General features: G+C 33.4%; 1 protein-coding gene and 1 pseudogene across 2 annotated transcripts; one reads left to right on the forward strand and one right to left on the reverse strand.

The window, feature by feature from the left end:
* Positions 1-1,989: 1,989 nt before the first annotated feature.
* Positions 1,990-22,385, reverse strand: LOC136274808 (multiple epidermal growth factor-like domains protein 10). Of its 2 annotated transcripts, XM_066082469.1 has the most exons (12): positions 22,289-22,385; positions 18,885-19,109; positions 7,352-7,594; positions 6,749-6,886; positions 6,410-6,550; positions 5,855-5,996; positions 5,595-5,735; positions 5,241-5,330; positions 4,709-4,840; positions 4,289-4,429; positions 2,176-2,316; positions 1,990-2,084 (listed from the first exon to the last, which is right to left on the reverse strand). In XM_066082469.1, exons 6-12 carry the CDS (start codon positions 5,976-5,978, stop codon positions 1,999-2,001), a joined length of 855 nt encoding a protein of 284 aa, XP_065938541.1. In that variant the 5' UTR covers positions 5,979-5,996; positions 6,410-6,550; positions 6,749-6,886; positions 7,352-7,594; positions 18,885-19,109; positions 22,289-22,385; the 3' UTR covers positions 1,990-1,998. The 2 variants fall into 2 exon arrangements, with proteins under 2 accessions (XP_065938541.1, XP_065938543.1); XM_066082471.1 differs by lacking the exon at positions 4,289-4,429.
* On the forward strand, positions 9,374-13,121 carry LOC136275531 (uncharacterized; annotated as a pseudogene).
* Positions 22,386-23,699: the final 1,314 nt, after the last annotated feature.

The raw sequence follows: 23,699 nt of genomic DNA on the forward strand, positions 1-23,699 counted from the left end.
TTCAATACTACTCCAAGCATATTTTATGAAAACTCCAACTGACTTGGATCCGCCAAAGCGTGTTTACCATTTTACTCTTATTTTTGCCATTTCGGGCTAGTTTATCCAAAATAAATGTAGATTTTTAATTTACTTCTCCAAAAATTATTTATCAGGTAAAATTTAACGGACATCATATCACACGTGTTGAAATACCAAATGCATAAGCAGTTAATCTGTTGCAGGCGTTTCGTAGTTTATTGGCAATAAGTCTTACAACAGCTTATAAGTTTAAAAAGGAAATATCTTTTAATAATGCATAACATATTCAAATTTAATAATTTTAATCACATACAAATAATCCAATTATGCTAAAAAGAAACAAGCATGGTTTTGAATATTGAAGTCCTATCTCTGCTTTCTTTGTCTGATATAATTAAAGGTATAATGACAGATATGAGTTAAAACGACAGCTTGGGTTTAGATTTCGATTCCCTAAAGACATTTTAATCCACCTTTTTTTTTTAAAGGTTTCGTTAATTTTCTGAAATATTCTCTTTTTTACAACACTGGCTTAAAGCTATACACGCTATAATTTGCGTCAATTTTGAATAAAGGGGAAAATGTATGTGTTTGATTACTAATAAAAGTTACCTTTATTCTGTTAATTATAATGCTCAATTCGATCACGTATCAAATATATCAAATATTAAACAATAAAAAATATTTATTTTCCTGCCAGGAAAGTAATGCCTCCTCGTGAATATCAATCTATCACGTGATATCGACAGCTAAATTTAGCCTATCATACCAAAACTGGTGAAGGGTCAACATCTTCATAATTGTGATAGTTTCACAAAGGAAAGGATATTTTCAGTAAAGCATAAATTTGTCCGATATACGAGTACAAACAAAAGAAAAAAATACAAGCCTGTGAGTAGATATGAATACTTCCTTTAAAAAAATGACGTAGACCTGTGTTTTTCCCCTATGTGCTATTTATAGATCCTATAAATGTTAATGCAGAAGTAAGGGTATCGTGAATGGCAAGCGTATTTTACTCATTATACATATACATGTATGTATTTCAAATTAAAAACTGTTAAGCATATTAAAAATCAAGTTGGATATTTAATTAGGCAAACAATAACGACCACCTAGTTCTCCGCGGACATGCGCAATGAGGTCGGTTTGCTCTTCCTTCATCAATATTCATGAAAAGGTATATTTTCCTGGCAGGAAAATAAACAATTAAAAATCTATATCTTTGTAACGAGATGGAATTCACTCTTGTAATTTACAGATTAAGGATAACTTTTATAAGTAGACAAACACATGCGTTTTCACTGTCATTCAAAATTGACGCAAATTATAGCGTGTATAGCTTTAAACTTAATTATATGTAATTCTTATAATCTAGAGGCATATGATACAATATTAAGAAATGCGCATTATAATCAATATTGAACTATTCACTTGTAACGACAACAAACATGGTTTAGCCGACACATGTTTGGTCAGTAACCAAATTGTTCCTCTCTGGCCCTCTTAAGCTATGTGTTTCTATTGTATTCATAAATATCAATCTTTTAATATCTGTTATTATACATAAATTATTTTGCAAATTGTTGAGAGTTATTTCATCATTGCAGTACAGTATTTTGATAGGTAATTGAAATTTCTTCTCTTGGTGGACCAAGTTCTTGATAGTGTTGATCTTCATCAGTTTTATTGACTGAGTCTGCGTAGTGTTTGGACCTTTTCCAGCATGGATAATTGAAACCAAGAATAGAGACCCTATTGGTGTAAATTCCCCTTAAACAAATATGTAACACAATGAAAGCAATGCTTGTTATAATTACTACATAATTATTTAGTTTTATAGTGTAATAAATTAACTACATATTGTAAAAGAACATTGCATTCCTAAAACATAAGAATACGATAAATGTCGAATACTTTGAACAGTGAGTTTACCTGAAGAAAGACTCACCATATAAGTGCAAAGCAGCCGGTGAACTAAACAACGTTTATTATTACCGATACTAGGAGAAATATGGTTGATATTGAGATTTCTTCATCATCATTTGAATTTTGTAGAACATCTGTCAATCAACATTAAAATACTGAGATTACTTTCATAAAACATTAGATGAAGTTTGCATGAATAATGTACATGTATTGTTTATTACTTACGTTCATTACATAGCAAATTAGTATATCCTGCATTACAGCCATTTTTGCAGTGTCCATTGTGTTTTTCACAGGAGGAATTGTTCAGACAGTGACCACTACAGTTGTTTACGCAGTCAAAACCGTATGTTCCGTCAATACACTCTGTAACAGAAACAAATTATTTAAGATGATGTACCTTAAATTATTTAGTCCCTGAGCGGAAGTTAGCAAAAAAAGGCAAATACAGAATGAGCAGTGTCAGAACACTGAACGGAATTTGTTGAGCATTTGTCGAACGGTAAACAGTGGGCGCACACAGCACGCAAATGGTTTGCAAGCGCAAAGTGAACGGTGAACGAACAGAAGGCGAGATGAACACTTAGTTCAGAATAACTCGGAAGATATTACCCGGCAGTGTCTCAGAAAGTATACAGAATAAGACAATAAGTTTTATTTTGATTTAATTAAGAACGTGGTCTTAAATGTGAATTAAATCATATCCATTAAATTCTAGACACGGTTTGAAAAAAACATATTGAGAATGAAATTAAATGTAAAAGTATGCTCAGTTAAAGGATATTCAATCCTTGGTAATATTTCCAAAAACCTTAACAGTGTGTATGTCAAACATTTTCACTGTTTGTATAAAAAATATTGAGCTTATGTATTAATGTGGTTACAAAAATGTAGGAAAATGGTCTTATAGTTTAAAATATACAAAAACATCGGGGAAATTGGTCTCAAAATATATGCAAAATTAAATTAAAATTAAAATTAAATCATGTCAGTTATATCGCATGCTCTTTCCTTTTGCTTTCAATTAAATGTCGTAATATGATATTTTTTTATGGGCTAAAAAATCCCTTAATTTTCTGTTGTTATCATTCTAAATTCTTAGTATGCTAAATGGGTGTCATGATCATTTCTTATTCAGATTGATATTCATGTCCAATATAAAGATTTGAAGATTTTTTTCATGCAGTGACGAAAAGCAATTCCTAAATATCCTTATTCTTTCGATATTTATTAAAATAATAAAATGTTTTCTTTTGTGACTCCTGCATGATATAAAGGTCGCGACATTGTAGAAACAATACAAAATCCGCGTTAGCGTGTAATGAATTTTGTCTGCTACCTTTATAACCCGCATGGATCATTAAAAACAACACTTTATTGTTTATATTTACATCTTTTCATTTGACAAATTAATGTATTATTTTAAATTAATATGTTAAATTGATTAAATTACTGTTAATGTACACTAGTACGTAAGCAAACCCCCCCCCCCCCCAAAAAAAAAAAAAAAAAAACCAAATCAAAAAAACAAAAAAAAACCCCCAAAAACAAAACAAAAAAAAAAAACAAGATACATAAAATCAATTAAAAAAACACAACCACGTCATTTCTTATGGGAATTTTCTTCACTTACTTATGAAAACACATATGTTAATTTAGTTAACTATATACATACTATGAATTTTCAAAAATATCGTTTCAAATCATCTTTTCGTAAGTTCTATGGTCGATACAACGACCTTGTCAGCAAATACAATTTTCCACTTGGTCGCATGCTGATTTACGTTTCTCATAGTAATTGTTAGACCGTAATTAATCATCTACTTGTCCACGGACTTCCTTTTTCTCGCCGATTACGACAAAGAGCACACGGCGGTAGTGACCGGTCAAAAGAGGATGCTCACTCCTCCTTGGCACCTGATCTTACTGCTATCTTCTTAAACGTCCGTGTTGCTCTGCTTTGAATTTGTATTGCGTTTATGGTTTTTTGAGATGATTGACATTTTTTTATTGACATTTTTCAGTTGAACTTTATACATAAGTAAGTGGGAATTTTATTTAAAAGCTATCGCTTTTTTTTAAAACTTCATGATTAAATGATGGTATTAACATTCATCCACACTATCGAGAGATTGTTTACTCCGTTAAAATATTTATTTTCAAAACCAGCAAGTTTTCAAACTTTGTTTGAGCCAAAAGTTTGTTTTAAAAGACTTTAAACAGTAAATTCATAACATTCTTTTTCTTAATTTTAACTGACAAAAATCCTGGTGCTTTTTTTTAACCAATTGACATCCTTGCTGTTTCAAATATATTCCGCATGATATAAAGATTGTACCTCTATTACAGAGAGACCCTGTCCAACCTGCATCACATCCTCCGGCACACTGACCAGTCACGTGATCGCAAGTATCATTGTCTTTACAATGACCTGCACACCGTTGACTGCAGTTTACACCATGCCACGTTTTTTCACATTCTGTTCGGAAAAAAACCCAAAATAAAACAAAACGTCATCACTTTATCAGGTTTTGAAATTGAAACCAAGCTATTGCCAAATATCGATAAAGAAATCACTACTTAAAACTTTTTATGGTCTAATGAGTATTTTAGTCGAATTGATGTTAACTGTTTGTAAAAAAATGTATATATTTAAGCAGAATTTCTCCGTTATTACACGTTTACATGATAAACACTTTCCATCGTGAATATGACATGTATTTCCGCTAACAGTCTATAATTACTATATACTACCTACCTTCTGTGCAATTGTCCCCCATCCAGCCTGCATCACATGTACACAATCTATCTGTTTGTTGACACGTGCCAGATTTACAGTTAGGAAAACAAACCAGTGAACAATTTCTGCCGTAATATCTTTCTTTGCAAGCTGAAATATAAAACTAAAGCTTTCTATAACATGATCGAATTATTTTATGCAACCTATGATTTTTTTTCTAAAGTTACAGATAAAAATGACTGTTTTATTTCCCTTTTTGTTGTTGTTGTTGTTGTTGCGGAATGTTTAAGTGAAAACATATGTCTGTAAACAAATAAGATATCGATTCTTCTATGAAATCGTACGCGTTTACTTTAACTGTAACCACATCGACTTATATAAGTTTTATATTAATTTTGGCTAAACAGGTGACAAAGTTTTAATGTGAATACTTTTATCTGAATATTTGTATTTTAAAACACAGAGACAAACTGCACACATGTAGGATGGAAATAAATGTACATTTTATGTAAACCTCTACAATAAGCAAATTATAGATACGGAATCTTACAGGAACAATAGCCATCTGTGTGTCGACATACTATACAGTTAGGAGGGCACCTCAAGGAGCAGTTTGTACCGTAGAATCCGTTAGCGCATGCTAAATAGTAAAAACAAATTATATTTCGACAAGCAAACATGAGCCAGTAAAAATATATGTTGATGTTTTTGCATTGTACTTTGGTTAGGGACACATGACAATGTTATTTTAATGTAATGAACCCCAAACGCGCAAAATTAATGCAAATTATGTTTCAGATTATTTCAAATACTATTGATAATGATGAAATATGTGTTAGCTTATTAAATGTTGCATATCTAAATGCAGTAGAAACTCTAATCAATATTCGATTCAAATTCGTACAATTGTTACATAGTTTTCCCGTGTAACCGTCTTCACAACCATCAGGACATACACCGCTTACGTGGTCACATGGTTCATTGTTTATACAATGACCGCTACATCGTTCACTGCAATGTTTTCCGTAATGTCCGGGTAGACATACTAAAAATAGAAAATACAATTTACGATATAATGAAAATAATTATTTTTTTTCTACAGCAGTTAACATTGCTGTTTTTAACAGAAAACTCTGAATATAATATAATGTGTAAACAATTTACTTTGGCTACAGTCATTATAAGTATATCCCGGGTTACACCCCTTTGTCACAGTAACCAGTCTGTTTGTTACATGGAGAGTTGTCAAGACACTGACCACTACAGTTGTTGACACAGTTATAGCCATAGGTACCGCTAACACACTCTGTAACCGGTATATATAATTTCACACATTAGTGATTATTTTAAAAAGATAAAGCATGTTTTAGCACAGAAGTATATATAAATTACATTCATGTATCTTAAATGAATCGGTCACACTCTCTTTATTGATAAACAAGTATATGGGGTTTTGAATAAATTTTTGTAGTAATAATAATCTTAACAAAAGCAGATGATAATGTATTGCTTTTAGATCCAGTATCTAGAAAAATGACATTTTGACGATAAATGTAGACAACATGCCATTACATAGAATTTTATTTATATAAATGTTATTATTTTAAAAAAAAAAGTACACATATTTGTTTTAATGTTTATTATCATTTTTTTAATTTTAGCAATAAAAACTATGGAAATTTTATAGTGATTGATAAAAAAGAGATTATAAATAATTACCCATTTGACACATATATCCAGTCCACCCAGAATCACACCCTTTGTCACATAGACCAGTCACGTGATTACAGAAAGCAGCCTCTCTACAATGTCCTGAACACAATTGGCTACAATTTTCACCAAACAACCCTTCTTTGCACTCTATTTAATTAAAAAAATGCCCTCTGTCAAAACTTTACCTGATAGTAAACATGTATGAAAACATAGTTAAAAAGTCAAAGTATTTTACAGAAAAAAATAAGATTAATTGATAACTCTTTTTTAAACACCGTTTAACTAACACTTTCCCTATTACATGTATATATTATTTTTTTTACTTGAAATCGATATACGTCTTACTTTTTTCACACGATATTCCAGTCCATCCGGGTTTACATGTATAACAGGTCCCATTTTGTATGTGACATATGTTGTTTCTACAGTTAGTGGGACATGTCATGTTACAGTTACTACTGTATACTCCAAATTTGCTACACCCTTTATCAAAATGAGAATAAAAATATATCTAATAACGTAGTTCACTTTTAGAACATAACATCCTTATTTTGTTTCGTGTATATTTGATCGTAAAGACATTTGTATAATTCAATAATATATACAATATCAAAAATGAAAAGAATTACGACAATATCAATGCCTGTGTTACGATATTTGTTACCAAAAAACTTTAAAGCAAGTCAGTTATCTCACATTTAAAACAGATTGGTAAATAGAACTTTAATTAAAGGGCTAACACATATTCAAAAGAGATTATATTCTCATTAATGGGATGTATTTGCATTATGGGTAGAGTCATAATTTACAGCTTAAACCCATTGATTACTTAATAGCTTGTCTACTTGTGTTCTGTGTCAAGTAAGGGTCCGTGCTGCCGTGAAATTCAATACTGGTCTATTTTTTATAATGTCATTAAATTAAAAACAATCATAGAAGGTATTGTACCTTGTATTATTACTTCACACAATTCAGTAAAAACATTTTGCAGTTCATATCCGTCCGGGTAGATAGCCCCATCTTTTCGTTCGTTGTAAAAAATAACATATCGTCCATGTTCTATACATACTGTTGAAAAGTTCAGGGGCGGTAACTTTGGGCCGTCTTTGTAACAGAGAGTAGACCCTGATATGTCACCAGTATTTGATACATACAGAGAAAATCCAGCAAAACGGCCACGTTGTCTATTCTCTAAAAATATTTTATTAAAAGGATATAATAGCTTTAATGATGACATGCGTATAGTGTTTTGAGTCTTGTTAAATGTTCGAACTTACTAATAAAGTTTTTCTGGTGATTATATTTTTTAAAAGAAAAACATGTTCAGACGATAACAGTTTCTTCATTACAATTGTACGGTGTAATTTAACATTGAATGCATCTGGTATAACTTCTTTTCACGCCATTGTGATAGTTCTTTGAAAAAACGGTAAATGTTCTTGTTCAGATTACATGTATGTTAACTTTCATCTGTTTAGTTTATTCTAACTTTCTATGTTTAAAAAAAGTGTTTTCAGAAGTATTGCTTATTACATCCGATTTGGATAAATGTAGGACTTATTTTAAAGCTAAATGGAGTGTACTTGCATTTATACCAAATATACTAATTAAATCTAAATATATTCAGAGGAATGACTTAAAAACATATCCAGTCCCCTGGAGAATATGGCGATGAACCTTGTTTCTTATAAGCTACAAAAACAGCCAATTTATTTGTGAATGTGTTAGAGAGTTCAAATGAGATAAAAAATCTAAAGAACAAAAGGAAGGAAAACATTGTTCATGTTGAATTTTTGTATTTTTTTGAAATGTTATGGGATGCATCATTTAGAGATTTGATGCATTATTTTAGTTTGATTAGGATGTACAGTGTCACTTTCGATTAATAACAGATGTCCTGACACCAAACCATGTTCATCTAAAACGCGTTTTAGATATTAAAAATTAATACCAAATTCACCATTTTACTAGCACCTGATAAAAAGATAAATTACATAATCTAGAACACACAGTGTAAAATCAAAAATGTATTCCATGAATGATATACATCGTATATTAAGATAAACATTTTAGAAATCAATATATTTTTATACGCTATGAGATTGTATCTTTAAATGCGATGTGAAATTGCATCATGTGATTTGTTATTGTAAAATCAGTGTACTTATATTGTTCAATAACATAATTTTTTTAATGTTTTTTAGGATATTGTTTCATATGAAACGATAATGCATTATGTGACACCACAATGTATGATGATAATATACAAAATTGTTTTATCTTAAAATTTACAATATTGTATCATGTAATAGAGTATCATGTGTGTTGTATTACTTGATTTTTATGTTATTGTGTTGTGTTGTGCATGTGTTATGCCTAAAACGTAGCCAGGGTTTGATACACAGGGCACGACAGGGAAACTCGTGCACTCTGTTTGAAACTACTTTTTACTCATAGTACACGCAAAACATATAAATATTGTTATAATTATGCTGACTGTTGTGCCTTGCTTTTAGTAGTTGTGAAGTTTGAGTGTTGTCTAGTCCCTAAAAATAATCATCGGAAAAGCAAGTGTTTGTCCTAATGAATTAATTAATTTGATTATTTACTTAAAATCGACAAGCGTGTATTTTCTCCCCAAGAAATGAGACCCGTTTAATCTTACCGAGAGAACTCGAGTTGTTAAGCAGACGAAATCTCAGTTATTGCTTTCGGTCCAATCTTTTTCAAGCGTCAATGAATAAAGCGTTATTAAAATCCTTATGTACTATTTCTTTGTAAAATGTCAAAATAATCATTTCAAAATTTTATGTGGTTTTTATTATGATAAAATAAATTTTGACATGGTCCCTGTATGCACAGGTTTGCGGGAGTTATCGCTCTTTGCGCAATCCCATGCGCAATTTTTGCAGTTAAGTTTTGGCGCCATATATATGCAAGCTGTTCGGCGAGCAGCTCTTTTTTCTCTCCATGCAGGAGGGTTACCCATACGATCTTCGTTCCAGAGACCGGGCGGTTCTTGACTTTATAAGATCGTGTGACGACTCGTCAGACGAAATGAGCGACAGCCATGCAGAATTAGAGGCCTCCGGCGGCTTGGCAACAACGGTATCAACAGAGGAAGTTCGGGCCACCACGCCGCGGATACATGCAGTCCCAAGAGCCCCAAATATATCAAGTGAAATACTCGTTTTAGAGAAGGAGCTCCAGACCTTAGAACTACATAAACAAAAGATGCCACTTCTTCAGAATATTGATGCTTGCAAACAGACTATAGCGGCAATGCAAGAGAAAGACAGCCCTGGCCAAAGCCCAAGTACAACTCGCGCACCTAAGAATCATGCGACTGCTTCTGGAGTTGAGCCTAACCCCTGCAAGGTACGGTTGACCTCAGTAATCTTATGAACGTGTTCCCCTCTCATGTTTCTACTGCATTTACACAATGCCCATCCAGTAATAAAGGGAAAGTAAGACTCGTTCATAACTACGTTTGGCTTGACCCCATTATGCAACAAGAGAAGGATGATCTTCTCACTCTTACCAACACTGGAGTGAAGATTAACAAAAAGCTTGATCGTGACTATTATAAACTGTCCATTGAACAGTGGGGCTATGGTAATGCTGCCATTATGCAGGAAATGATCATTAATAAGGAACTGGATGACCAGGGAGTGCGCGACTACCTGGAGTATACCAAGTACATTAATCGCTTATTCAACAAGTATGTCAAAGGTAGTGTCCTACTCTTTGACCGTGAGTACAGAGAATTGCAATTCAAGGAAAAGTTTCGATGGGGTGTATCTCGTCCTCACCTTCAGGATTTTCAACTGATCTCTAAACCCAACAGCCTTACCATGCAGACCCTGCAAGGATCATTGGGAACAAACGCTAAGAAGGAGGGTACCTCGAAGCAGAAAGGAAGTCGACGTGGTCCATTCACACCTGACGGCAAAGAGATTTGCAGGAAATTTAATATGGAAACATGTGACTTTACCAACTGTAAATTGCAACATTGTTGTTTTGTTTGTTATTCACAAACTCATAATGCTCTGTCTCACCCAAAAAACTAGAGAATGGGACAGGTTACTGCTCTGACTCCTCCTCAGGGTTAAAGTATTCTGTTTGGGAATTTTATTTACAAGATGATTTTGATCGCAACTTTTTATGTGAGGGGATAAAAGAGGGTTTTAGAATTATTGATGAGGGAGCTGAGCAGCGACTTGTCCCATGTGAAGTTGATAATTATCAGTAATGTTTTCAAAATGCAGAACAAGTTGAGAAACAGATACTGTATGAATTGTCAAATGGAAATTATGTGGCTACTTGTGTCAAACCTACTATTGTTAGTGCCTTAGGAGCTATCCCTAAATCACATTCTAAGGTTAGGCTTATCCATGATGCTAGTCGCCCGTTGCATATGTCTATTAATGATTATGTACAGTCGGATACTTCATGTTCATACATGGATTTACGTGTTGTTAGTAAGCTCATTAGTGAAGGTTGTTATCTTGCAAAGATAGATCTACAGTCTGCTTATAGATCAGTCCCCATTCACCCTTCTAACTATTGGGCTACTGGGTTAAAATGGCAGTTTGTAAATGCTACGTCGCCAACATATTTGTATGACACTAAGCTTCCCTTTGGCGCTGCTAAAAGCCCTCAAATTTTTCAACGGCTTAGTAGTGCAGTCTGTAGAATTTTAAAGAAAGTGTATGGTTATACTGCAATTGCTTATCTTGATGATTTTTTGATTTTTGGGAAAAACTATTATGAATGTTCAAGAGCAATGTATACCCTTCTTAGCCTACTTAGAGAGCTAGGTTTTGCTATTAACTGGTCCAAGGTTGAAGGTCCTTCCCAGCAGCTGGTATTCCTGGGGGTGGTAGTAGATTCAGTGACAATGACTCTATCCTTGCCATCATCAAAGCTACAAGATTTCAACAATTTACTGGGAACTTTTTCTCGGAGAAAGCGAGCTAGTGTTAGACAGTTAGAAACACTTATTGGAAAGCTCAATTGGGCCTCTCAAGTGATCTGTGGTGGTCGTACCTTTCTCCGTCGAGTTTTGGATTTGAAGAATGCTGTGACTGAGAGACATCATAAAGTGTTGCTCACTGAGGATTTCTTTGCAGACCTTCAGTGGTGGATATCATTTATGTCGATATTCAATGGCACGTGTCGTTACAGGATCCACGCCCCATCACCTCGCTCCAGACGGATGCTTCTTCTGAGGGAGGTGGAGGATACTACAATGGAGACTACTTCTACATTAATTGGCCATTAGATCTACCAGCTTGTGCCATGGCCCATATTAATGTTAAAGAATTAATCGCTATTTTCTTGTCTGTGTGTAGGTGGGGTAAATACTTTGTGAATAGTAAAGTGATCATACATAGTGATAATTCTTCTGCCGTGTCGTGGATTAACAAATGAACTTCCAGGATTCCCATTGTACAGTTCATGTGCCGCATTCTGTTCTGGATATCTGCCCTGTATAATTGTGTTATCAGTGCTAAATACTTACCAGGCAAACAAAACAACATTGGGGATGCATGTTCCCGTCTCCGTGAGCCGGGTCAATTTACAAAACTGTATTCCTTAGTGCCTTCCCTGCAACACGATAACTTTTCTATTGCAACATTGTTGTCTCATATGTCATTACCATTTATCTTTGCCAGGTGGATTCACTGTTCAGTCCCTACAAGACCAAGCATCTGCTTTGAAAAGAAAGGCATGGGCTAACTCAACAACTTCCACTTATCGCACTCATATGAAGACTTACCTGGATTTTTGTGACCATATCAGTGTGCCCCCACTACCAGCAACTTCAAAAACATTACAGTTATATGCGACTTACTTGGCCAAAGTGAAGTGTTTCAAATTTTGTTCAATTCAGCAATACTTGAATATTATACCACACATGCACAAACTTTGTGATCTATCAGACCCTATTCCAGAGGATTACCAGTTGAAATATTTGCTCATGGGTATTAAGCGAGGATTGGGTACCGCCCAATTTCCTGTCGATTCGATAACACCATCACATCTTCTCCGGATGAGATCTTTCCTTGACTTTTCATCAGTTGAAGACTCGGGCTTTTGGTGTGCTTGTTTAATAGCCTTTTATGGTCTGCTTCGTCCAGGCACAATTGCAATTACAGGACCTTTTGAGGCATCAAAACATGTCAGAAGAGTTGATTTGATGCCCTGTTCATGGGGCTACCTACTTTGCTTACGACATACAAAGACAATTCAGTTTCGAGAAAGAGAGCTTAATGTTATCCTTCCTCAAGTTACTGGGGAAATGTGTCCGGCATCAGCCCTGCAGGCTTACCTTCATCTTACAAGAGGAGCAGATCTTTTTGGGCCTCTTCTTCTCTCAGGAAAAGGTTCCGTTTTTACCTACAGCATTTTCCGCCAAAAGCTACATTCCATACTTGTACAAGCAGGAATTGATGACAGTAACATCAAGGGTCATTCTTTTCGACGTGGTGGAGCCACCTGGTTAAGTCGGATTGGTGTGCCGGTGGATCAGATCAAAGCGATTGGATACTGGTCGAGTGATGCAGTGCTAAGATACATTGACCCTCACTTTTCAAGTTTACTAGATACCATGGTCCTCTTTGGTAAATCACTTCCCAATGCTAAATAGACTAGTAATTTTGTTACTTATAACCTTCCAATTCAAGATATGTTACAAATCAGTTTTCTTATCTTCCCCACAAATTTTGGGATTGCTTTAATCATGTTTTACGTGTATATGCGTTTGATGTATTTTTTGTCAATAAATTTCACGCCACTTTGATTACTTGTTCTATTGGTAAGAGGACTTGAGTCAAAGTGGTTTTTATTATGATAAAATAAATTTTGACATGGTCCCTGTATGCACAGGTTTGCGGGAGTTATCGCTCTTTGCGCAATCCCATGCGCAATTTTTGCAGTTAAGTTTTTGCGCCATATATATGCAAGCTGTTCGGCGGGCAGCTCTTTTTTCTCCCACCCACCCAACCCATTTTTGCTTCCATTTAAAGTAGCGTTACTTTGTGGCTGCACTGCCTTTTTGTATGTTTGGTAATTTTTGTAATAGTGTGTATGGGGTTTTTGTAACTATTATTTTTCTCATATTCTTTAATCATGTTTTACGTGTATATGCGTTTGATGTATTTTTTGTCAATAAATTTCACGCCACTTTGATGACTTGATCTATTGGTAAGAGGACTTGAGTCAAATAGAAAAATTAATGCATAAATCCCGTTCATAATAAGGCATTTTGGGAAAAGTTTTCAATTTTAATTGCTGGATGTCAAGTGTATGCGTCTACGTTTTAATACAGTCTTGACTGTACTGATCGTTTACACAGGACGAAAAACCACCTTTAAGCAAGTCCTTAAAGGTGGCTTAAAGGTGACTTAAAGGAGCTTAAAGGCTATACGACCTTTAAGCCGCCTTTAAGTCACCTTTAAGCAAGTGCTTATAGGTCCTTAATGTCCAAACTTCTTTAAGCCACCTTTAAGCCACCTTTAAGCATCTTTAAGTGGCATTTACGCTCTCTTTACACTGCCTTTACACTGTTTTTAAGTGGCCTTTAAGTCAATATTGATCAAGCTGAACAATAAACACATATATTAAATGCAAAAGCTCTTTTATAGAGATGGAAGGGGGTCATCCGAGTGATAATATAATTTCCAAGGAAGGGGGGGGGGGGTGTTCCAGGCGGTTTTAATCGTCGCTCCATTAAACACAGGTCGCTATCATCAGCACCGCTCCGATGGACAGACACAGCTTGCCGTTATAAAATTCTTTATAATTTTTGGGGGGTTTCAAAATTATTGTAGGGATGAGCGCAGTCTCTGTATCTTAATATGTGCATAAAACTAATTAAAGTATGTTTGTTTCCTATTATAAATTAATCGGTGAAAAAAATCTCTCTCTCTCTCTCTCTCTCTCTCTCTCTCTCTCTCTCTCTCAGTTCATCCGGTTATTAAACAAAATAAAGATAATGAACCAAAAATGCATGATTTAATTTGTTAATCGGTTTAAGGTTTGTATTTTTTTTTTCAATTTTCATTATTTCTAACTCTAGATCTGCTAGATACATGTTAAAGATGAAAAGACTCTCAACTGCCTTTGTTATATCGGGCAGGATATTACTGCTTTGTTTGTCTAGACATAGTTTTGTTCGTTTGTGTATATCTAATTAGAGTCTATTGTTTGTACAACTTAAGAAAACCCCTGGAAATAACACAGAATATACAAGATATACACAACAGTTGTGTCGTGTGCCCAGGTGCATGTTTGTGTATATCTAATTAAAGTCTATTGTTTGTCCAACTTAAGAAAACCCCTGGAACTAACACAGAATATACAAGATATACACAACAGGTGTGTAGTGTGCCCAGGTGCACGTCAGGGTTTCTAAAGGCGTTGAATTTTAGTATGTACGAGTATACGATAAGTCTAGTGAATAAAAGTTAATTTACATTTGTAATTCATTTTCAAAGTATTATTTCCTAGCTCTGGGTTTCAAAGATGTTACGTCTACAAATTAACGATACATGTATGTAAGAGTAAAATCTTGAGGCTAATTAATTAATGTACCTGTGATCATAAATAGGGGTTGATTATTTAAATATATGTATAAGGGTAAATATGTCAAATATACCCGGCCTGGCACATCATACAATTGTATGTACAAGTCATTTGCAATTGCCACATGCAGTAAATACGTCACCGGTAATTGGTAATTTTGTTTGTTATAGAATTGATAGTTTATAAATCATGTACATACAATTACATGTAAATATTTAAACATATTGGAACGGCGCCGCGATCATGAAAACCTGGAAATTGCGGGAAATTGAACAAATACCCTAATAGTATCAATGCATTTAATAAAAGAAATGATTTCATTTTCTTTCTTACATTTTTATAACTATAAATAAGATGAACGTATATCTACTCGGTTTAAATTTATTAACTACATGTCAGAAAGCCTACTATAGTGAACCTAACGGTTTCCATTTAGGTATAATATATTTTTGTTCACTGAAGACCAAGTTCCGTATTTCATTCTAAATACATGCATGCATGTAATTTATAAATTAGATATAATTGATTGTTACAAACTGAATGGTTTGTCAAAATCTTTTCAAGTAAACACATTCAATACAGTGATTCAATATCCACTGATATATAGGATATAAAAACGCTTATATATATGTAAGTTGCCGGGGCGCAGAGGATGTGTGGTGATGCTAGTAAACTAAGGGTCCCGGGTTCAATTCTCACCGTGGCCGGTTTTTTTTGTGTTTTTTTTTTCATTTTTCTTTCTAGAACAAAAACCGTTTTGATACCTTTTCTTTCATAAAGTTAATACATTTTGTTGGAAATTAAGCACAACATTGAATTAAATTTTTTTTAATGGCTTAAAGGTGGCTTAAAGGAAGCTTAAAGGTGGCTTAAAGGTGGCTTAAAGAAGTTTGGACATTAAGGACCTATAAGTTGTCCTTAAAGGTGGCTTAAAGGTGACTTAAAGATAGTCTTTAAGCTGCCTTTAAGCCATCTTTACGCTTTCTTTAAGCCACCTTTAAGCAATACATATAGCTTAAAGGTAGCTTAAAGGTGGCTTAAAGATCGTCTTTAAGCTACCTTTAAACACCTTTAAGCTATCTTTAAGGAGGACTTAAAGATGGTCTTTCATCCTGTGTTAGTTCCATGTTCCATGTTCGATACAACGACCTTGTCAGTAAATACAATTTTCTGCTAGGTCGAATACTAACTGACAATTTTTATTCTTAGTTTTTGGCATTATTGATTACTGCATTGTCTACGGATTTATCCGTTTTTACCATTACGACAAAGAACACACGGCGGGTTTGACTGGTCAGCACAGGATGATTACTCCTTTATAGCATCTGATCTTATCTTACCGCAAGTAGTAGAACCCTAATTAGATAATCCTTAATACATTAACACGTTTTTACTAACATGTAGTGCCGATGATGCATCTTCAAGCCATAAACATATTTTTTAAGTCCAATAACGTAATGTTGGTGTATGATACACATTGTGTAACATAGGTAAGAGCTTTTTTCCTTTCACAATATGAACACTATGTGTTTGCATAATTGATACCATGTTTTTTTGATGAGCATTTACATTTTTGAAATAAAACAATGTATTTTAATCACAATATACATATATCAATTCAAAAACTATACAGTTTCCCGTTTTTACTCCCCGTAACAATTAAACGATGGAGCTAACTTTATAATTTTTTCAACATTTGGTTTCAATAATTATTGTTAAAAACTGATCTCTGAGTCAAAATTTGACCCTAAAGGTTTTTCGCTACAACTGAATTAGTATCTTGTACGGAATATAATTGAGACTCAAAATGCATTCATAAGCATCTTATTTAGTGATAAAGACAGCAGAACTATTTACGACGTTAAGCATCAGTTTAAAATTCCCACAACTACGCTAACACTAACCCACTAACAACTGATTTAAAATTCAGACTTAGGCACATATATGTATTCGTCAAGTGAAAGAACATGCTCTGTTTGCTTGATTTAGCGGAAAGTCTACCCCCATTACTTCGGGCAAAAGAACGGTCTCAATTCGTAATGGTACCTTATTCTTCAGAACTTGTAAATTTAAAAAGAGCAAATATCATAATTAGTTAATACTTATGCTTCTTTAATAAAACAAACCCAATTTGATTGTGTAACGTTACGAATTACAGTTTATTAATAACTCTTAAAGATTTAGATACATATTTGTTTCTTTTTATATGGTCAATAATCACAGCCAATGTTTTTTTATTTGATTTATTATACTACTTTTTTAACGGACTTCTTAATGTTAAACATATTTTAAAACTTCGATAAAAAATACCACGACAATATATTTTGTATAGATTTTTATTCGAATCTGTAATTTCCATATATTGTATGATATCATACGTATGATACATATTATGGAATAAATATGATTATAAATGTAGAATGCATAATACAGGGTGCGGGAAACAGAATGGGATAAAGATTATTAAAGGTATTAATCTTTATTGGCTGCTACCCTGTAATACTCCGAGAAGAGTGTTTTGAACTAAAAAGTAATTCGTTATGAACATTAATTATTTACAAAAAGTTGTCAACAATCTAGTTGGTTAAGTTGGTCATGTTTTAAAGATTTTACCAACCAATAGCACACTCATTGACAATCACTGTTTATCCCCTTTGCCCTTTGCTCACTACGTCGCTTGCAGTTATCCAGTGAATGCATCTAAATATTCATGCCATTTATACACATACTAGTTGTAATAATATATTGTCTGTAATCTGGAAATAACATGTTATTTATTATCCGTATAGTATGTTGTCAAATACAAGATGTGTGCTCAGTTCAGAACCAGTTTCAAATAAAGATGTCACCATAAACAAACGTGCTTGTGTCATTGAGTCAAATCATAAGTCATCCGTCCTTCAGAACATTACACTAGTACTAATCATGTTTTATTTTTCGGTGCATGGTATTAACAAGATGCTTAGGAGCCGCGTTGCACACATTAGCAACAATATTCAAACCTCTGACCCATACAGCTTCATTAACTATTATGTGATTAAAATTTGGTAGAATAGATCGTGTTAAACAGGATTTATAAATATTCCTTTCGATATTCTTATGTTAAATCGTATGCCCCTGTTGCTGCTTCAGTGATTATCATTTTTAAATTTAGAATAACACTATATTAAACTAAAGCTTTATGTGGCCAGTTCGATTGCGTCAAAATGCATAAATCTTTGGGTTTAAACGCACAGAAGTTATATTTAAACTTAATTTTTTGCTAATATTGCGTTGAATTGCAACAAAATATGACGTTTTAAACGCATTGAATTTGCGATTTAATTCAATGATTATTGCGTTTAAAGACAAAAGTCAAACGTTGAAGCGCAAAAGCTAATTGTTTTTTTCTCTTTGATAACAGCCAATCTCTGTCTAGGCACTACCCTTTCATCAGCAATAATGATTTTATCAAATTTCAATTTAATCAACAAGAGAATGCTTATTAAGTATTTTTAGCGAAATTATTATTGAGAAAAAGATTTTTCATTTTAATTTGCCAACTAATTTCTAGTAATTCAAAAATATTTCTCTTGAAAAAAGGCGTGACCATTCTGTTTTACTGATTTCAATTTCCCTTTTACGAGAATGATTTTTGCTATTTTTTGTTGAAATTGACCAACTGGTTCTGATACAAATGTCACAATTAAAAAAAAGCTTACGGACAGACGATTGTACATGTACGCCTGCAAAAAGCGATGCGTTTTTATCTTTGAATCCGTTCCATTGCGTTTGTAACTGTCTTAGTTGACACATTATTACAGTTTCTTAGATATGCATGGAAGCAATTTGATTTGATTTTATTCCTAGAAATTATACTCTTCAAAACATTTAGACTATATTAAACACTTACCAAAACCGTCGTAATTTTTAAAGATAATGTTGATGATGTAAATGCTGTACAGACCACCCAGATCCACCTTCCACCACATGGTCTTTTCTGTAGATCTAGTTCCTATGTCTATTGTCCTCATAAACGTTAGTGTATTTCTATCCACGGCATTGCCTGCACCAAACAGCGTCTCATCACCAGGGTAAGTTATTGATTGGGTGGCAGTTTTATGGTAAGATAAATCATCTTTCCAAAACGAAAACGTTTCAAATTAGCAAGTGAAGTAATGAATAATTTCAGATTAAAAAAGCGGAGACATGTATCAACATTTAAAGAATACAGCTATTGCGGCTTTAAATGAGAACAAAAGTATGTAAAATTTAACATGTAATACCATTTTGAAAAACAAACAAAATATCAAGCAAAAAGAGCTAAAGTTAAATTTTAAGAATGCAATATTGAATTATCGGTACATGCGAATAAGTACAACGTAAGCCATTTCCAAAAACAAAAGTAATTTCTAAGAACAAAGCAATAATTATTGACTTTAACGCTGTAATTCGTGTTTAATCGCAAACAAATTTGCGTTTAATTGCAAAATTCATAAAACTGTAAATTGATTTAATTTTATTCAGACTAAAATAATAGGTTCATATAGTTACGACATTCTTACATTATGCTACAATCCACCTCAATCTGTCCATCGTACGTGATGTTTGACATTTCTTACTTTTCTCATTGTCTCCACTCCTCTATTTCTAATTGCATTTAATATTGTTTCCTCAGACCGAAATTAAATCATTAAATTAAATCATTTGTGACAAATATTATTCAATCTTTAACCCGTATTATATCCATATAACTCTCGCTTTTTTAGCCGGGCTATAGAAATTGTCAGGCAATTGTTACGGTGCACGGTACCGGATGTTTACTGAACAACTGTTGAAATCGTTCTTAGTACAAAAATGTAGTTCCAACTTAAAAGAGAATGTTGAATGCATATCATGCCATTTGGTCATTTTAGTTTACATCTGATATATTTAAACATCACATGGTACTCTTTTTCTCAGTAATAATCTAAACACTTCGAGTTTGCAATTCAATGTTGCTAAGCGGCGAAATACACTGTTTACACTTGTAGCCTCGATCATCTCGTTGTCAAGCTGAAAGTATATTGACAAAATATTGCGGGAGTTTTTTAAGGAGCATAACTTTTCACCAGTTAATCTTAGTTAAGGTTTTAAATATCTGACCCTGCAACCATTTCTTTATTCATCGGCGATATTAAAAAAAATATGTATAAACGTGCCTATAAACTCAGTCAATTCATTAACATTGATTCAATGTGTCTTATTAAATCTGTAATAATGTCATATCATGATATATTGGGCATATCATATGTACACATCAGATGAGCTTGGATATATGTACGTTAATCTTTTCTTTTGTTAATTTATTAGATAATTACCTATCCTAAATATTTACATATACTTTCAGTAAAAACCTTTCAAAATGTAGGCTCCAAAATTTAGTTTCAGAGCGTGTGATATGCTGAATTCTTAAAAAAACTAATATATTCATTATTGTGCAAATGGCGTACATTATAGAATGTGATTATTAATTTTTACATTTGCCATGCTGCTGTGTTTGTTTTAACGTTGAATCATGATTTTTTAAAGTATACAGTGTCATATCTGCACCGGTGTGTGCATACAAATTGAATAATAATGAAACTTCAGAGAGTCATGATTTAATGCTTATATTTACATTTTTGTAATCGGCTTCGGCCGATCACAGTTGTGTCCATATGAGGCATCCGGCAAATATTACTATCTGCGCACGCATTGCGCTTTGCACTATTTCATTTACTTCGCAATGCCAGCCTTATTAGAATTATGTAAACTACTAAAATGTTACTCTTATGCATTTGCCTTGAAAGTAATTCAATAATACAGTTACATGCATAATTATTCAAATCACGCTTTTCTTCACGTATGCGTAAGAATATCAATCGGAAGTATAATTTGCCAACTAAAAGTAAAGCTTATCCACAATCGCAACTTCTCGGGCTTTTCCAGCATGCTCGGAAAAAACACCTCGAATGTATTAACATTAATACCGGATGTTAGAATTTTATACAAAATGGAGTCGCTTCCCATTAAGAGAAACATTGGCTAGACAGCCTTCTACGTTGCCTCTGTATTATAGTTTAGGGTTTATCATTTACTTTAATTAACTCTAGCATCCATCTCAACAGATCGTAAAATGTGTAATATTTTTAAGAAGTTTTATAAAAAGGAGGGGATATCATGGACGCCCATGTAATAGGTGTTCGAGGTGTTTTTCCGAGACTGCCGGAAAGGCCGAAGAAGTTGCAATTGGCTTATCCATGCATTGCAATTTCGGAAATAAACAAATCAGTGCTGTATATCTTGTTTATCATGTTGAATGCAAGTACCGTAATACTTTTGCATTACATTAACATAGCTGACCAATGATATAACATGCCGATCATTCATTAGCAGAGACTTGTTTTTTTTCCCTGTACAAATTAATAGCATCAAAGCATATATATCAGGACATTTGCCACGTGAACATGATGCTAAAAAGCTGAGGAACTTATTATTTCATTATAAGTTTATCAAATAAAAAATGGAATGCATATATCAGAAAGTTAGACTCCATTCATCTTCCCAAGTCAAGGGTTTCTGATCCGCTCTGCTCTACATAAACCCTTGACCGAACATACAAAACATATGCGGATTAACGATTGTGCCATCTGAAGAGAATACACATTAATAAACTCTTGTGATCTTTTCTTCTGACCAATCAGATATGCGTATCAAACAGAAACACTATAGCAAAATGGCTGCTCTCATGAACAATTTGAAAAAGTGATCGGATGGGTTCTCTCTGACTAAAAATCGATAGCAGCTACTTAATCACTTACCAGTCTGTCTCAAAATTATTTGACAACGGTTCAACATTAATCAGAGCACAATTAGCAAAAGTATTGAAACAACTTTTTTTTTATTAGCTCACCCGACACATTTGATTCCCGCGAGATTTTAGTCTCACAAAAAAATATTGCTTTCATTTTGCAGAAATTAAACACCATGATAGATTTGTGTTTAAACGCTAAACCTTTTGCGTTTAATTGCAATCGCCAACGTTTAAGAAAAATACACATTGCAAATACACCCCAAAATATTGCTTTTAATTGCCGCAACTGTTGCGTTTAAAAGCGACAACTTTTACGTTTAACGCAACGGCTTAATTTTTCTATCAAACTGACCCTAATAAGCTTCCGTAAAATACCCACGTTAACAAAAAAAATTAAACCTTCTTTAAACAGGACTCAAACTCAAATGATGCAAAATTCACCTGCGTTCAGTGTAAAAATAATTTAAAGTAATGGTCCTAACCGTATGCTGCCACAAGAAAACCCGCTAAATATGTTTCAAAAGCAAGAATGTTCATTTTTTAAAAATTCCACAATACCCGATTACCCGGAAGTTAAATAATGTGTTTGTAAATAATATGGTGTGGTGCCCTGTTTATGAAAAAAATCCAACAAATATTGGAAAAAAGAAATAATTTCATTTGGTTTCGCTCTTACTTTTGACAATCAATTCTTAATTGTAAAAAAATATTTGATTCATCCCAGGCAGCAGTGCGTACATCATAGTATTGCCAGTGGTGTTATTAATAAAGAAGTATCACTGTGTATTAATTCTCTTTTTGATGTAGAGCATTATCACGATTTATACAATTTTTTTTCTTTTATAATTAGATGTGTTATACAGTAAAACTGGTTTAGTGTGAACACGGATATTGCGAATTTACGGATAGAGCGAAGTCATCTTGGATCCCCAGCTATGTAAATCTAATGAATTTCTTATACGGTTATAACGAATTAAATAACGAAGTAATTTCTTCGGTCCCAGTGAATTAAATATTGAAGTAATTTCTTCGGTCCCAGTGACTTCGTTATAACCGAGTTTTGCTGTACTCATTAGTAAACTTTGAGACCTGTGTGTTTCTTCTAGTATTGCCAGTGGTGTTATTAATAAAGAAGTATCACTGTGTATTAATTCTCTTTTTGATGTAGAGCATTATCACGATTTATACAATTTTTTTTCTTTTATAATTAGATGTGTTATACAGTAAAACTGGTTTAGTGTGAACACGGATATTGCGAATTTACGGATAGAGCGAAGTCATCTTGGATCCCCAGCTATGTAAATCTAATGAATTTCTTATACGGTTATAACGAATTAAATAACGAAGTAATTTCTTCGGTCCCAGTGAATTAAATAACGAAGTAATTTCTTCGGTCCCAGTGACTTCGTTATAACCGAGTTTTGCTGTACTCATTAGTAAACTTTGAGACCTGTGTGTTTCTTGTTCATATTTACCCCCCCCCCCCCCAAAAAAAAGTGTTATTGCTGTTAATCCTCTTGATTGTATATGACAGAACAGTTTATGTAGTCATAAGAAAATATACCTAATGCATTTAGATTTAGAGATTAAGCACTAAGCTCGTATAGCGATTGCTTAAACACATTGCCACAACGTAAACTTATGTCATAATATGTTTGTGAAAAACTGACATAATCTATCATCGTCTACAAAAACAATCACAAACATGCTACAGATTTTGTTGGACATGATAGTGAAATGAGCTGAATTAATTCTTATGATTTAATTTTTCATATTTTATAATTTCATTGTTTATGCCAGATCTTTCTTATGATCAGCCAACCTTTTAATGTAAGGATTCGGACAGTAAATGATAATGAAACAAAATGTAAACAAATTCATTTAGAGGTTTAG

The sequence above is a fragment of the Magallana gigas genome, chromosome 1, assembly GCF_963853765.1.
Source record: "Magallana gigas chromosome 1, xbMagGiga1.1, whole genome shotgun sequence".
NCBI classification, from domain to species: domain Eukaryota; kingdom Metazoa; phylum Mollusca; class Bivalvia; order Ostreida; family Ostreidae; genus Magallana; species Magallana gigas.